This window comes from Nerophis ophidion, linkage group LG04 (assembly GCF_033978795.1).
Source record: "Nerophis ophidion isolate RoL-2023_Sa linkage group LG04, RoL_Noph_v1.0, whole genome shotgun sequence".
Lineage (NCBI taxonomy): Eukaryota > Metazoa > Chordata > Actinopteri > Syngnathiformes > Syngnathidae > Nerophis > Nerophis ophidion.
In genome coordinates this window covers 18436078-18449547 of record NC_084614.1, presented here as the reverse complement: position 1 = coordinate 18449547, position 13470 = coordinate 18436078, and the positions used below count along the sequence as shown (strand labels likewise).

At 40.1% G+C, this 13470-nt stretch overlaps 1 protein-coding gene across 1 annotated transcript; it reads right to left on the bottom strand.

The window, feature by feature from the left end:
• Positions 1 to 2012: 2012 nt before the first annotated feature.
• LOC133551048 (pro-opiomelanocortin-like) lies at positions 2013 to 9841 on the bottom strand. The gene is made up of 3 exons (XM_061897339.1): positions 9696 to 9841; positions 6909 to 7032; positions 2013 to 2779 (listed from the first exon to the last, which is right to left on the bottom strand). The coding sequence occupies exons 2-3, from the start codon at positions 7026 to 7028 to the stop codon at positions 2333 to 2335; spliced, it is 567 nt and encodes a 188-aa protein (XP_061753323.1). The 5' UTR covers positions 7029 to 7032; positions 9696 to 9841; the 3' UTR covers positions 2013 to 2332.
• Positions 9842 to 13470: the final 3629 nt, after the last annotated feature.

Sequence of the window (13470 nt, the reverse complement as noted above, 5' to 3'; positions counted from 1 at the left end):
CAGTACTGTTTTTGTATATGTTATGATTGTTGTTTCTCCTTTGTTTGTAAATGTTGAAATATATCAATAAAACTTAAAAAATACATTTTTAAAGGCCTACTGAAATGAGATGTTCTTATTTAAACGGGGATAGTAGGTCCATTCTATGTGTCATACTTGATCATTTCGCGTTATTGCCATGTTTTTGCTGAAAGGATTTAGTAGAGAACATCGACGATAAAGTTTGCAACTTTTGTTCGCTAATAAAAAGGCCTTGCCTGTACCGGAAGAAGCAGACGATGTGCGCGTGACGTCACGGGTTGTAGAGCTCCTCACATCTGAACATTGTTTACAATCATGGCCACCAGCAGCAAGAGCGATTCGGACTGAGAAAGCGACGATTTCCCCATTAATTTGAGCGAGGATGAAAGATTCGTGGATGAGGAAAGTGAGAGTGAAGGACTAGAAAAGAAAAAAAAGACGAGGGCAGTGGTAGCGATTCAGATGTCATTAGACACATTTACTAGGATAATTCTAGAAAATACCTTATCTGCTTATTGTGTTACTAGTGTTTTAGTGAGATTATATGGTCGTACTTGAAAGTCGGAGGGGTGTGGCCACGGGTGTGGTGACGCCAAGTGTCTCCGAGAGAAGCCATATTTCTCGAAGAGGTAAGGCAGCCGGGCTAGGATTTTTCCCCCCCCCCCCCTCCTCCACGGTGTAAGCGTCCGACGGTCGGTGGCGGCCGGTGGGAGGAGGCAAGACAGTCCGCAGCTGCCTCTTTGACAGGTGCAGGACGACGCAAGCTCTCCACTCATGTCTACGGTAAGAGCCGACTTATTACAACCATTTTCTCACCGAAACCTACCGGTTGACATGTGGTAGGGAACCACGTTCGCTTGATCGCTCTGTTCCATAGTAAAGCTTCACCGTCATCTTTCGGGAATGTAAATAAGGAAACACCGGCTGTGTTTGTGTTGCTAAAAGCGGCCGCAATGCATCGCTTGCCACCTACGTCTTTCTTCTTTGACGTCTCCATTATTAATTGGACAAATTCCAAAAGATTCAGCAACACAGATGTCCAGAATACTGTGTAATTATGCGATTAAAGCAGACTACTTGTAGCTGGGATCAGTGCTGGATCAAAATGTCCGCTACGATCTGTGACGTCACGCGCACGCGTCATCATACGCGTCATCATACCGCAACGTTTTCAACAGGATACCTCGCGCGAAATTAAAAATAGCAATTTAATAAACTAAAAAAGCCGTATTGGCATGTGTTGCAATGTTAATATTTCATCATTGATATATAAACTATCAGACTGCGTGGTCGGTAGTAGTGGGTTTCAGATGTTATTAGACAAATTTACTAGGATAATTCTGGAAAATCCCTTATCTCTTTATTGTGTTACTAGTGTTTTAGTGAGATTGTATGGTCGTACCTGTACAACCTGAAGATCGGAGGGGTCTGGCCACGGGTGCTGTGGAATTTGCGATAAAAAGACACGACTTATAGCTGTGAACGGTGCTGGAACAAAATGTCCTCTACAATGCGTGACGCCACGTGACATCATACCGCGACATTTTAGCATTACTTCCGCGCGAAATTTAAAATTGCAATTAGTAACTAAACCGGCCGTATTGGCATGTGTTGCAATGTTAATATTTCATCATTGATATATAAACTATCAAGACTGCGTGGTGGGTAGTAGTGGGTTTCAGTAGGCCTTTAATAAATAAATAAATATAACGATCGACAACACTAAATTGGCCCTAGTGTGTGAATGTGAGTGTGAATGTTGTCTGTCTATCTGTGTTGGCCCTGCGATGAGGTGGCGACTTGTCCAGGGTGTACCCCGCCTTTCGCCCGATTGTAGCTGAGATAGGCGCCAGCGACCCCTAAAGGGAATAAGCGGTAGAAATGGATGGATGGATGGAATGCAACTCAAAAAAAAAAAAAAGAGGAATCCCATATCGTCAAAAAAATGGCATGGTCAATCACAACAACGTAAAGTAATCACGTGGTCAAAAGAGATTTCACACACATTTTATTTGATTTGAATTGAAGGACACTTCCTGTTTTCCCACCTTCCTCGAGCAAAAAGACGTCGTGTGTTTTATTTTTTAGAAGGTACAAATTGGAACACAGGTGACACAGCGCCCCCAAGTGGAGCAATGAAGTAAGACAAGACAAAAGTGATAAGAGCTGAATATTTGCTGCCCTCTGCTGGCGTCCGGTGCGATAGCGTGTGAATTACACAGGACTGACAAAGGTTGAGAGGGGGAAAAAATGAGATTAACTTGAACTTGAACAAAACCAAAAAAAAAAAAAAGCCTGGCGCCTCACACCGTCAACGCTCGCCAATTTTGCTGAAGACGCTTTTAAAGAGCGTGAGCAGCGGCCTCTGGTTGTGCCCGGCGTAGCCTCTCATGAAGCCGCCGTAGCGTTTGGCGATCGGCGGGGCGCCCCAACGGAAGTGCCTCATTTTATAGGTGCCGTCTTTCTTCTGGAACACGTCCACTGAGAGATGACGCTCCTCCTCCGCCTCCTCCCCGAGGCCGCGCTTCCTCAGAACCTGGTCGGACTGATCCTCCACGGCGTTGGCCGCGTACACCTTGATGGGGCGGCGCTTCAGGCCCACGGGCTTCCCCCAGCGGAAGTGCTCCATGGCGTAGGAGCGCTTGGAGGGGGGGAGGGGTAGTGGCGGCTCGGGTGGAGGGAACGGTTGTAGGTGGGCGTCGCCCGGGACCTGCGGCTTCTCGTCGCTGACGTCGGCACAGCAGAGTCGGATGCACTCCTGGGTGAGGCGGGGAGGGGGGATTTCAACCAGTTGTACTTTTATCCATCACAATCTGTCGAGTCAGCAAAAATTGATCATATCGCATTAAGCAGTTGCTGTGTCAAAGGTCATCAGACCAGCGACAGCGGCGCACAGGGGCGTCGCCAGACAGATTTCACTGGGGCACATGCCCCACTGTTGATCTGCAGTGCCCCAGTAAAAATATCACCAATAAAAAAAACGCTTCAGAGTTTTAAGTCTACATACTACTTAGTATGGTAATTGATTGCTACTGTATTCACTCCACGAAACAATGAGCACATGGCTACTTAATATGGTAATTTATTCACGTGTGGATCGAGACTTCGGTTGAGAGAGAGGGGGGGGGGGATTCGAATCACTGTGTGAGGTAGGTGACGTTAGCCAACAACAATTTGTTAATTACAATATTTTGATTTAAATTTGACTCAAACTGTAACTGCTAGATGGATTTAAGAAAGTTATTCGCCCGCAGCAGAGAAGAAGCGAGGAATGAGAGATGTAAGTGAAGTCCTAGCTAGCTAGGCAACATCATTGTCTTAAGTTGATGCTAAGTTAACTAACGTTCTTCCTTGTATCAAGACAAACATATTTATTTGCTGTACGAGCTGTCGGGGGAATTTCCAATCAACATGAAACATAATGTTGTGTTATTGTCTGCTGGTTCTGCTCAGGACCTCTGCATCAATGATGATTTGGAGTAAGCGTGTGTGAGTTGTGTGCTTCTCAAATGGTTTATCTTCAGGAAGAAAAACATTTTTCCATTTCATCAAGTCGTGAGCCAATTTTTAAATCATTCAAGTTTATTTCGCAGAAAAATAGCAAAGTAGACTTGTCTTGTTAATCGGTCCGACTTTGACTAAAATAATCTTGTTTTGTCACCAGAAAAATGACTACAGCTAAAGCATCTGGTTTTATTTCCAGAAAAATAGTAACATTTCTGTATTTGTTTCCAGAAAGATGGCTGAAAATATCGGGTTTTGTTGCCCCATTTAGATTTTTTTTAAATATATTTCATGTCTGTCCTGAGTCCTCCTCCAACTTGTTAGTCGGTTTGCCTTTTGCTAAAATACTCACTAATAGTCACTAGAAAAAAGGCAAAAATAATCTGGTTTTGTTGCCACAATTTGATTTTTTTCTCCCTAAACTTTTTTTTTTCATGCACACATCTGACTGCGACTCACTGAAAATGACACACAATCCACTTTTATGTCACGACCCAGCAGTTGAGAACCACTAGTCAACTGTATAACAGTTACTGTAATATTTCCATGTCTGTCCAGAGTGATTGACCACTTTGCAAAAATGAAAACGAGACGTTACAGTTTACTTCTCAGAAAATGATTCCCTGAAAAGACACACAACAGTTGTTCATTTATTCTACTACTGTGGCTTTATTGTTTTGTGTATATTTTCTAGTTTTGTGTATCTGAAATAGGATTAGCCACATTGCCATAAATGGAAATTAAATAATATAAAAGAACCCAGAGATGTAGAGGTGCTTTATTTTTTGTTTTACTTTTGTAGATGTGAAATTTGCAGATGATTACTGCAATAAATATTTCAAAAAGATTCATTGCTCCTTTTTGCTTTTACCAGTAGCAGTTTAGAAGTCTGGAGTAAAAAAGTGCACAAGTAGGTCAAATGCATTAGTTCATTTCAGGTGGTTAATCAAAGATCCATACAACATAATCTGATATGATTTCATAGTTTAAAGCACTATTTATGAATTTTTTATAATAAATAAGTGCTAAAAATGTTTTTGCTTGCGCGCTTTGCACGCTCACATGAATTATTTGTGCCCCAGGTGTGCCCCAGTACAGTATTAGGTCTAGTGACGCCCCTGGTGGCGCAGTTGGGGGAGTAGCCGTGCCAGCAACCTGAGGGTTCCTGGTTCAATCCCCACCTTCTACCAACCCCCGTCACGTCCGTTGTGTCCTTCAGCAAGACACGACACTGGGCCTGAGCAATTATTTTGACTCAGGGGCCTAATTTAGAGAAAATATGTGTCTGGGGGCCGGTATTTCTATTTTTGGGAAAATTAATATAAATAATAATAATAAAGTCTGATTGAATGCTGAAAATGTTATGACAGACCGCCTTAAAAACGGAATAGAATTGTATTTTTTTTCTATGAACCATAAAACCCTGAATATTGACAACGTATGAAAAAAAAACATAAAATCTGACATATCTAATGAATCAGTGGTTCTCAAATGGGGGTACGCCTACCTCTGGGGGTACTTGAAGGTATGCCAAGGGGTAAGTGAGATTTTTAAAAAATATTCTAAAAATAGCAACAATTCAAAAATCCTTTATAAATATATTTATTGAATAACACTTAAAGTTCATGAACTGTGAAAAGAAATGCAACAATGCAATATTTAGCGTTGACAGCTAGATTGTTTGTGGACATGTTCCATAAATATTGATGTTAAAGATTTATCTTTTTGTGAAGAAACGTTTAGAATTAAGTTCATGAATCCAGATGGATCTCTATTACAATCCCCAAAGAGGGCAATTTAAGTTGATAATTACTTCTATGTGTAGAAATCTTTATTTAGAATTGAATCACTTTTTTTTTCCAACAAGTTTCTAGTTTTTTTTTTTTTTATCTTTTTTCCCCAAATAGTTCAAGAAAGACCACTACAAATGAGCAATATTTTTCACTGTCATACAATTTAATAAATGAGAAACTGATGACATAGTGCTGTATTTTACTTCTTTAGCTCTTTTTTTTCAACCAAAAATGCTTTGCTCTGATTAAGGGGTACTTGAATTAAAAAAAATTCACAGGGTACATCACTGAAAAAAGGTTGAGAAACACTGTGATAAATCACTAGACTTTAGAACTTTCTTGTAAAAATCTCCCACATTTCAAGCTCTGGAAACGCTCCCCGCCCACACTGCTTGGTGCCTCGTCTGGAGCTGCTTTGACGTAGATGACCATAGTCACTAGTAGGGTAGACAGGTATCAGTATAGTACCGCCATACGAATGAGTCATATTCGGTACCATACCGCCTCTGAAAAGTACCGGTCCGCCACACCCTAAGATTTTTTGTTAAAATAAAACCAATAATGCAATTTTTTCCGGTACCCTTTATTTAGAAAAGTACCGAAAAGTATCGAAAAAATATTGGCATCGGGACAACACTAGTCACTAAAATATCATACAAAAGCGCAGATTCCAACCATTGCAATACTTTGTATTAGGGGTGTAACGGTACGTGTATTTGTATTGAACCGTTTCGGTACGGGGGTTTCGGTTCGGTTCGGAGGTGTACCGAATGATTTTCCACACAGACATATTAGGTAGCGCACCGCACGTTGTGTAAACAATGCAGAGCGAGGCACAACACACAGCAGGCTAGCAGCGACCGGGCTAGGACAACATGCAAAAGCCAGAGCTGGAAGACCCTCCTGCCTCGTTAACATCTCCCGTTTGGGAACACTTTAGCTGCGCGTTGCGATACAACAATGGAGGACGGAGGTTTGCCGACATTGTTCAGCAGTAGTAGGGTACGCTTCTGCCAACACGTCAAACATGCTAACTTCTTTGATGTGTCACCACCGCATTCAAGCAGCATCTCCTTGGCGAGTCAGGCTGGGCTGAAGAAATAACAAATGTTTTTATAGCAGCAGATTTAAGACCATTCATCCATTTTCTACCGCTTGTCCCGTTCGGGGTGGCAGCAGGTTGCTGTATTGCATTTAAAACTAGATTTTGACCCACTTCTATGGTGGAACAACAATAAGCCCATATATCCTTTTACTGCCAAATTAGCCAGGTTTTGAGGGGTGTGTGGGGGGGGGGGACCCCGACTTAAACAAGTTGAAAATCTTATTGGGGTGTTTGAGGGGAGCAGTGAGCAGCGGCGGGGGCCGCGCTCGGGAATCATTTTGGTGATTCAACCCCCAATTCCAACCCTTGATGCTGACTGCCGAGCAGGGAGGCAACGGGTCCCTTTTTTTTGTAGTCTTTGGTATGACTCGCCCGGGGTTTGAACTCATGACCTACTGATCTCAGGACGGACACGCTAACCACAAGACCGCCGGGTTACCTTGTTGGTCCGCCACAAATAAACGTACGGGAAACACGGACGTTACCATGATGTCGCTCTCCGAGAGGACTTCCTGGCAAGCGGGAAGCTCCCAGCACGGACTGTCAGATCCTTTGGCCACGCCCACAAGCAGCGCCGCCGCCACCAACGGCCACGCAGGACACATTTTCCTGTGACAAATGACGGAAGACACGGAAGTGTTGAAAAGGACACGATAATTAGCGCTAATAATATCATCAATTAAAACAGGGGTGTCCATTTCGGCCTGGAGCTCGTTTTTTTGTTGGCTCTCAGCAGACCGAAAAAAATAAATGTTGCTATCAGTATTTTAAAAAAATCAGATTAATAGCATTTTTTTTAAATTGGATAAATCACGATTAATCACAAATTTTACTAGCAATTGCAATAAAATTGTAATTGAATTAAAAAAAGACCCCTATACTTAGTCACATGTTTATTACCGTAGTAGCAAAAAAATAGCAAAAAATGGTTTCCTGCTGGCTCCACTATGGACTGGACTCTCGCTACTATATTGGATCCACTATGGACTGGACTTTCACAATATCGTGTTAGACCCGCTCAACATCCATTGCTTTCGGTCTCCCCTGGGGGGGTTGCCCACATATGCGGTCCTCTCCAAGGTTTCTCATAGTCACTGTCACCGACATCCCACTGGGGTGAGTTTTTCCTTGCCCATATGTGGGCTCTGTACCGAGGATGTCGTTGTGGCTTGTGCAGCCCTTTGAGACACTTGTGATTTAGGGCTATCTAAATAAACTTTGATTGATTGAAAATAAACTGCGTGATTTATCCGCGTAATTAATGCAATATTTTGTGATTAATCGCACGAGTTTACATAGACCAACTGTATTTATCCACAAGGGAAATCGTGCCACACAGTAGCTCGGTTACAAAGGATGGAAAGGGTGAGGATGATTGCATTACCAACCCAGGTCTGGGTTAGTTTTTGCCTCATTCCTGTGAGAATCCTGCGTGTGACTGAAGCACTAAAGCAGGGGTTTCAAACCCGTTTTCGCAGTAATGGCTTCTTTCAGAGGGCCTCTTATTTTTTGTAATTAATCTGCATTAAGCATGCGTGTAACAACCTGTGATTAATCATGATTAAACAAAATTCAAATGCATTTTAGCAGATTTTGTTTATGTATAACTTGCTTTAAAATCATAAATCATGTTGACAAGCGGATATTTAACTATTTATTTAAATCTCACAAAAATCGTTTTGCAAAACAGTGTATAACATTATAATTGGCATGATCAGATATATTAAAGTTTAAAATATGCATTATTTTTGCGGCGGTATAGCTCGGTTGGTAGAGGGTTCCAGGTTCGATCCCCGCCTCCGCCATCCTAGTCACTGCTGTTGTGTCCTTGGGCAAGACACTTTACCTACCTGCTCCCAGTGCCACCCACACTCTTTTAAATGTATCTTAGAGATTGGCTTTCACTATGTAAAAGCACTTTGAGTCACTAGAGAAAAACGCTATATAAATATAGTTCACTCCACTACATGGTATGGTATGCTATATTATATATAACGTGTAATATTTCTCACTATTATGTTGGATCCACTATGGACTGGACTTTTACAATATTATGTTAGACCCACTCAACATTCATTGCATCTGGTCTCCCCTAGAGGACATCTGCGGTCCTCTCCAAGGTTTCTCATAGTCATTCACATTGACATCCCACTGGGTTGTGAGTTTTTCCTTGCCCTTTTGTGGGTTCTGAACCGAGGATGTCGTTGTGGCTTGTGCAGCCCTTTGAGACACTTGTGATTTAGGGCTATATAAATAAACATTGATTGATTGATTGATTGATTTACATCAATTACGAATATTTTTGACACCTTGAGTGCACTAATTTCCTCATCACATATAGAACAATGCTCTCGTGAATGTTTTAAACAGTGAGCATCGCGATTATAGATTTATAGAAATCCAACTTAATTGATACACTTTACAGTAAAAAAATAAAAATTAATTTATTGAACATAAATTTAAAAAAATAATAAAAAATGTCTCTTGCACGGAAGGCTGAGAATAAAAAGAAACCTTTGAAACGTCCACATTGGAGAATAACTCAAACGAACGCCATCTAAAATTATAATTAATTGTTGAAATAATACCAACATAACCTAATAGTAATAATAACAGCAATAAATACATTAGAAAAACAGAATTAAAAAAATATTAATGAAAAAAAATAATTAAAAAAAACCTTTTTTTTAACATCATTTAAAAAAAAGTGTGTCTTTAACTGTTTACATTTTTTTTGCCTCGCATTTAATATGCAAAATGTATCAAAGTGACCCCCCCCCACACATTCCTCGATTTTACTAAATGTTGCCCCCCTGACAAAAAGTTTGGACACCCCTGATCTAACCCTAACTGAAAGGAGGTCAGGGGTAGTATAGCTCGGTTGGTAGAGCGGCCGTGCCAGCAACTTGAGGGTTGCAGGTTCGATCCCTGCTTCTGCCATCCTAGTCACTGCCGTTGTGTCCTTGGGCAAGACACTTTACCCACCTGCTCCCAGTGCCACCCACACTGGTTTATATGTAAAAATTAGATATTGGGTTTCCCTATGTAAAGCGCTTTGAGTCACTAGAGAAAAAGTGCTATATAAATATAATTCACTTCACTTCACATAAAGCCATGGAACCCACGGTGGGTATGACAAGACTAAAGTGGAGACAAAGTTGTCTCCCCAGCTGAAAGAGCTTCTGAATGTAAAAGCAAAAAAATAAAAGCAGAAAATAAAACGCCAAGTCAATTCCAACATTTGAAAAGATTCAAGAGAGAGAGACACTCACCACGCTGAATGACTTTAGTTGTTGGGTCTGTCCACATCCCGCCTCCTTTTTATACCCTGTCGGCACACGCACACACAGGATTACGTCATTACCTCCGTCCACTGATGCTTGCCATCAATTTAATGTCAGTTCAAATCCCGCGGACACGAACGTCTTCGTTGTCATCGCGATAAATTGACACTAAGGTGAATATCCAACAGGCGAGGCACGTGCAAAGTATTTGTCGATGATTCATGTGGTATTTAAATCCTGACACAAACATTTAACAACCATCATCTGGAAAGAATACGCTTCGAGTCACTCAGAGGCACACAAAAGGACCGGCCGTCTCCTCGGAAATTGGTAGTTCCGTGAAATGTCAAATCATTGTCCCAGCTGCAAAACAAGAAACTTAGCACCCCGGTGTCACCCGGTCACCGGTTCCTGTGGAACCGCCTCCTCAATGCAGCACCTGCCCCGTGATAAATGGACGCCGACCCACAGATGGCGTGTCCGATGTGTCAAAGGGTCCGCAATGAAAACAAACGTCAGCAGCGTCAAGTAAACCAGGGGCGGAGCCCGACTTTTCCACACCGGAGGGGACAGGGACACCACTCAGATAATACCGCTGAATAAGTATCCTACTCCTGATTTTAATTATATCAAACCTAATTACAGTTTTAACCTGATAAACCGTGTCAAATGATATGAAAGCACTTGTAAATCACAACTATTAGGATCAAGGCTCAGGTCAGGCTGATTGCAAAAATAAATTTGCAAATGTGCTGCAAAACAAGTTATGAAAAATAAATGTACATAAAATTACCAAGTACTAAAATAAATAAATTCTAACTTAATAAATAAAACAAAAATATACACACACACACATATATACATATGTATATATATACATACATATGTATATATATATTTATATATATATGTGTTCATATATAAATGTAGATATACATATATATGTATATACATATATATACACATATATATATACATATAAATATATATATACATATATTTATATGTATATATAAATGTAGATATACATATATATACATATATATGTATATATATATATATATATATATATATATATATATATATATATACATATATATGTATATATATATACATATATATATGTATATACACATATATATATACATACATACATACATATATACATATATATGTATATACATATATACACATATATATATACATATAAATATATATATATACATATATTTATATGTACTTATACATATATACATATATTTATATGTACACACACACAAATATGTGTATATATATATATATATATATATATATATATATATATATGACACCGTGGATGTGCGCAACCCGAGGGTTCCTGGTTCAATCCCCACCTAGTACCAACCTCGTCATGTTCGTTGCGTCCTGAGCAAGACACTTCACCCTTGCTCCTGATGGGTGCTGGTTAGCGCCTTGCCTTGCATGGCAGCTCCCTCTATCAGTGTATGAATGTGTGTGTGAATGGGTAAATGTGTAAGTAGTGTCAAAGCGCTTTGAGTACCTTGAAGGTAGAAAAGCGCTATACAAGTGAAATATATATATATATATATATATATATATATATATATATATATATATATATATATATATATATATATATCATTTGAATGTGTTTTCTTAATTTTCATGACTATTTACATTATAGATTGTCACTGAAGGCATCCAAACTATGATACCTGTGAAGTGAAAACCCTTTCGGGTGACTACCTCTTGAAGCTCATCGAGAGAATGCCAAGAGTGTGCAAAAAAGTAATCAGATCAAAAGATTGGCTATTTTGAAGAAACTAGAATACAAAACATTTCTTCAGTTGTTTCACCTTTTTTTGTTAAGTACATAACTCCACATGTGTTCATTCATAGTTTCGATGCCTTCAGTGACAATCTACAATGTAAATAGTCATGAAAATAAAGAAAACCAAAGGAAGGTGTGGCCAAACTTTTGGCCTGTATTGTATATACACACACTTATATATATATATATATATATATATATATATACATGTATATATATATATATATATATATGTATATATATATATTTTTTTTTTTTGGGAGGGGGGGGTCATAATTTTTGCGCTTAAGAATCTTCCCTATGACTATAGCTCCAGAGTTGTGTTTGTTTGGGGATAGGTTGATTGGCAACACTAAATTGGCCCTAGTGTCTCAATGTTGTCTGTCTATCTGTGTTGGCCCTGCGATGAAGTGGCAACTTTTCCAGGGTGTACGCCGCCTTCCGCCCAAATGCAGCTGAGATAGGCTCCAGCAACCCCAGAAAAGGGACAAGCGGTAAATGGATGGGTGATATTGTCATTACTGCCACAAGTGGTGGAGGACTGCTACGGCCACAGCTGAGAAACAGATCTTTTTTGGCAGGCCTCCAGGGGGCGCTTATGGCACAACAAGATTAGGAAACGCTGAACAAAGTCAAGTGGGCCATATTTAAGTTTTTGGGGGTCATTTTAAGTAAAAGTACATTACCAGTCTCAATAAAGCGAGCAGACTGGCTTGACGTTTCTGCATTGAATGGAGTGCTTTCTAGGTAAACACAAAACCTGAACGCTATTTGGGAGCATTGGAAGGGCCTTGAAGCCCCCATTCTGTCCATTATACCAAGAAATAAGATGGTCACTAATTGCATGGTGACACACACAAGATGGACTCAACAAGTATTGTAAACATCTTCACATAAGAACTCTCCTGAAGGAATCAATAAAGTACTATCTATCTATCTATTCAGCGTGTTCATCATTGGGATGTTTTTAAAGGCCTACTGAAATGAGATTTTCTTCTCCATTCTATGTGTCATACTTGATCATTTCGTGATATTGCCATATTTTTTCTGAAAGGATTTAGTAGAGAAAATCGACAATAAAGTTCGCCACTTTTGGTACTTTCTGAAAAAGCTTTGCCTTTACCGGAAGTCGCAGACGATGACGTCACAAGTGTGGGGGCTCCTCACATATTCACATTGATTTTAATGGTAGCCTCCAACAAAAAGTGCTATTCAGACCGAGAAAACGACAATTTCCCCATTAATTTGAGCGAGGATGAAAGATTCGTGTTTGAGGATATTGATAGCGACGGACTAGAGAAAAAAAAAAACCCAAAAAAAACGCGACAGCATTGGGACGAATTCCGATGTTTTTAAACACATTTACTAGGATAATTCTGGGAAATCCCTTATCTTTCTATTGTGTTGCTACTGTTTTAATGAGTTTAATATTACCTGATAGTCGGAGGGGTTTGTCCAAGGGTGTCTTGACGCCATGTCTCACAGGTGTCGACAACAGCTGTACGGACCACACAAGTTCAGCTGATATCCGGTAAGTGGCGACTTTTTAACCACAATTTTCTCACCGAAACCTGCTGGTTGACGTTTGGTAGGATCCATGTTGGCTTGACCGCGCTCTGATCCATAGTGAAGTTTCAGCTCCGGGAATTTTAAACAAGGAATCACCGTGTGTTTGTGTGCCTAAAGGCAAAAGCTTCCCAACTCCATCTTGCTACTTTGACTTCTCCAATATTAATCGAACAAATTGCAAAAGATTCAGCAACACAGATCTCCAAAATACTGTGTAATTATGCTGTTAAAGCAGATGACTTTTAGCTGTGTGTGTGCGTAGCGCTCATACTTCCTAAAAACCTGTGACGTCCTGCGTAAACGTCATCATTCCACGACGTTTCCAAGACGAAACTCCCGGGAAATTTAAACTTGTAATTTAGT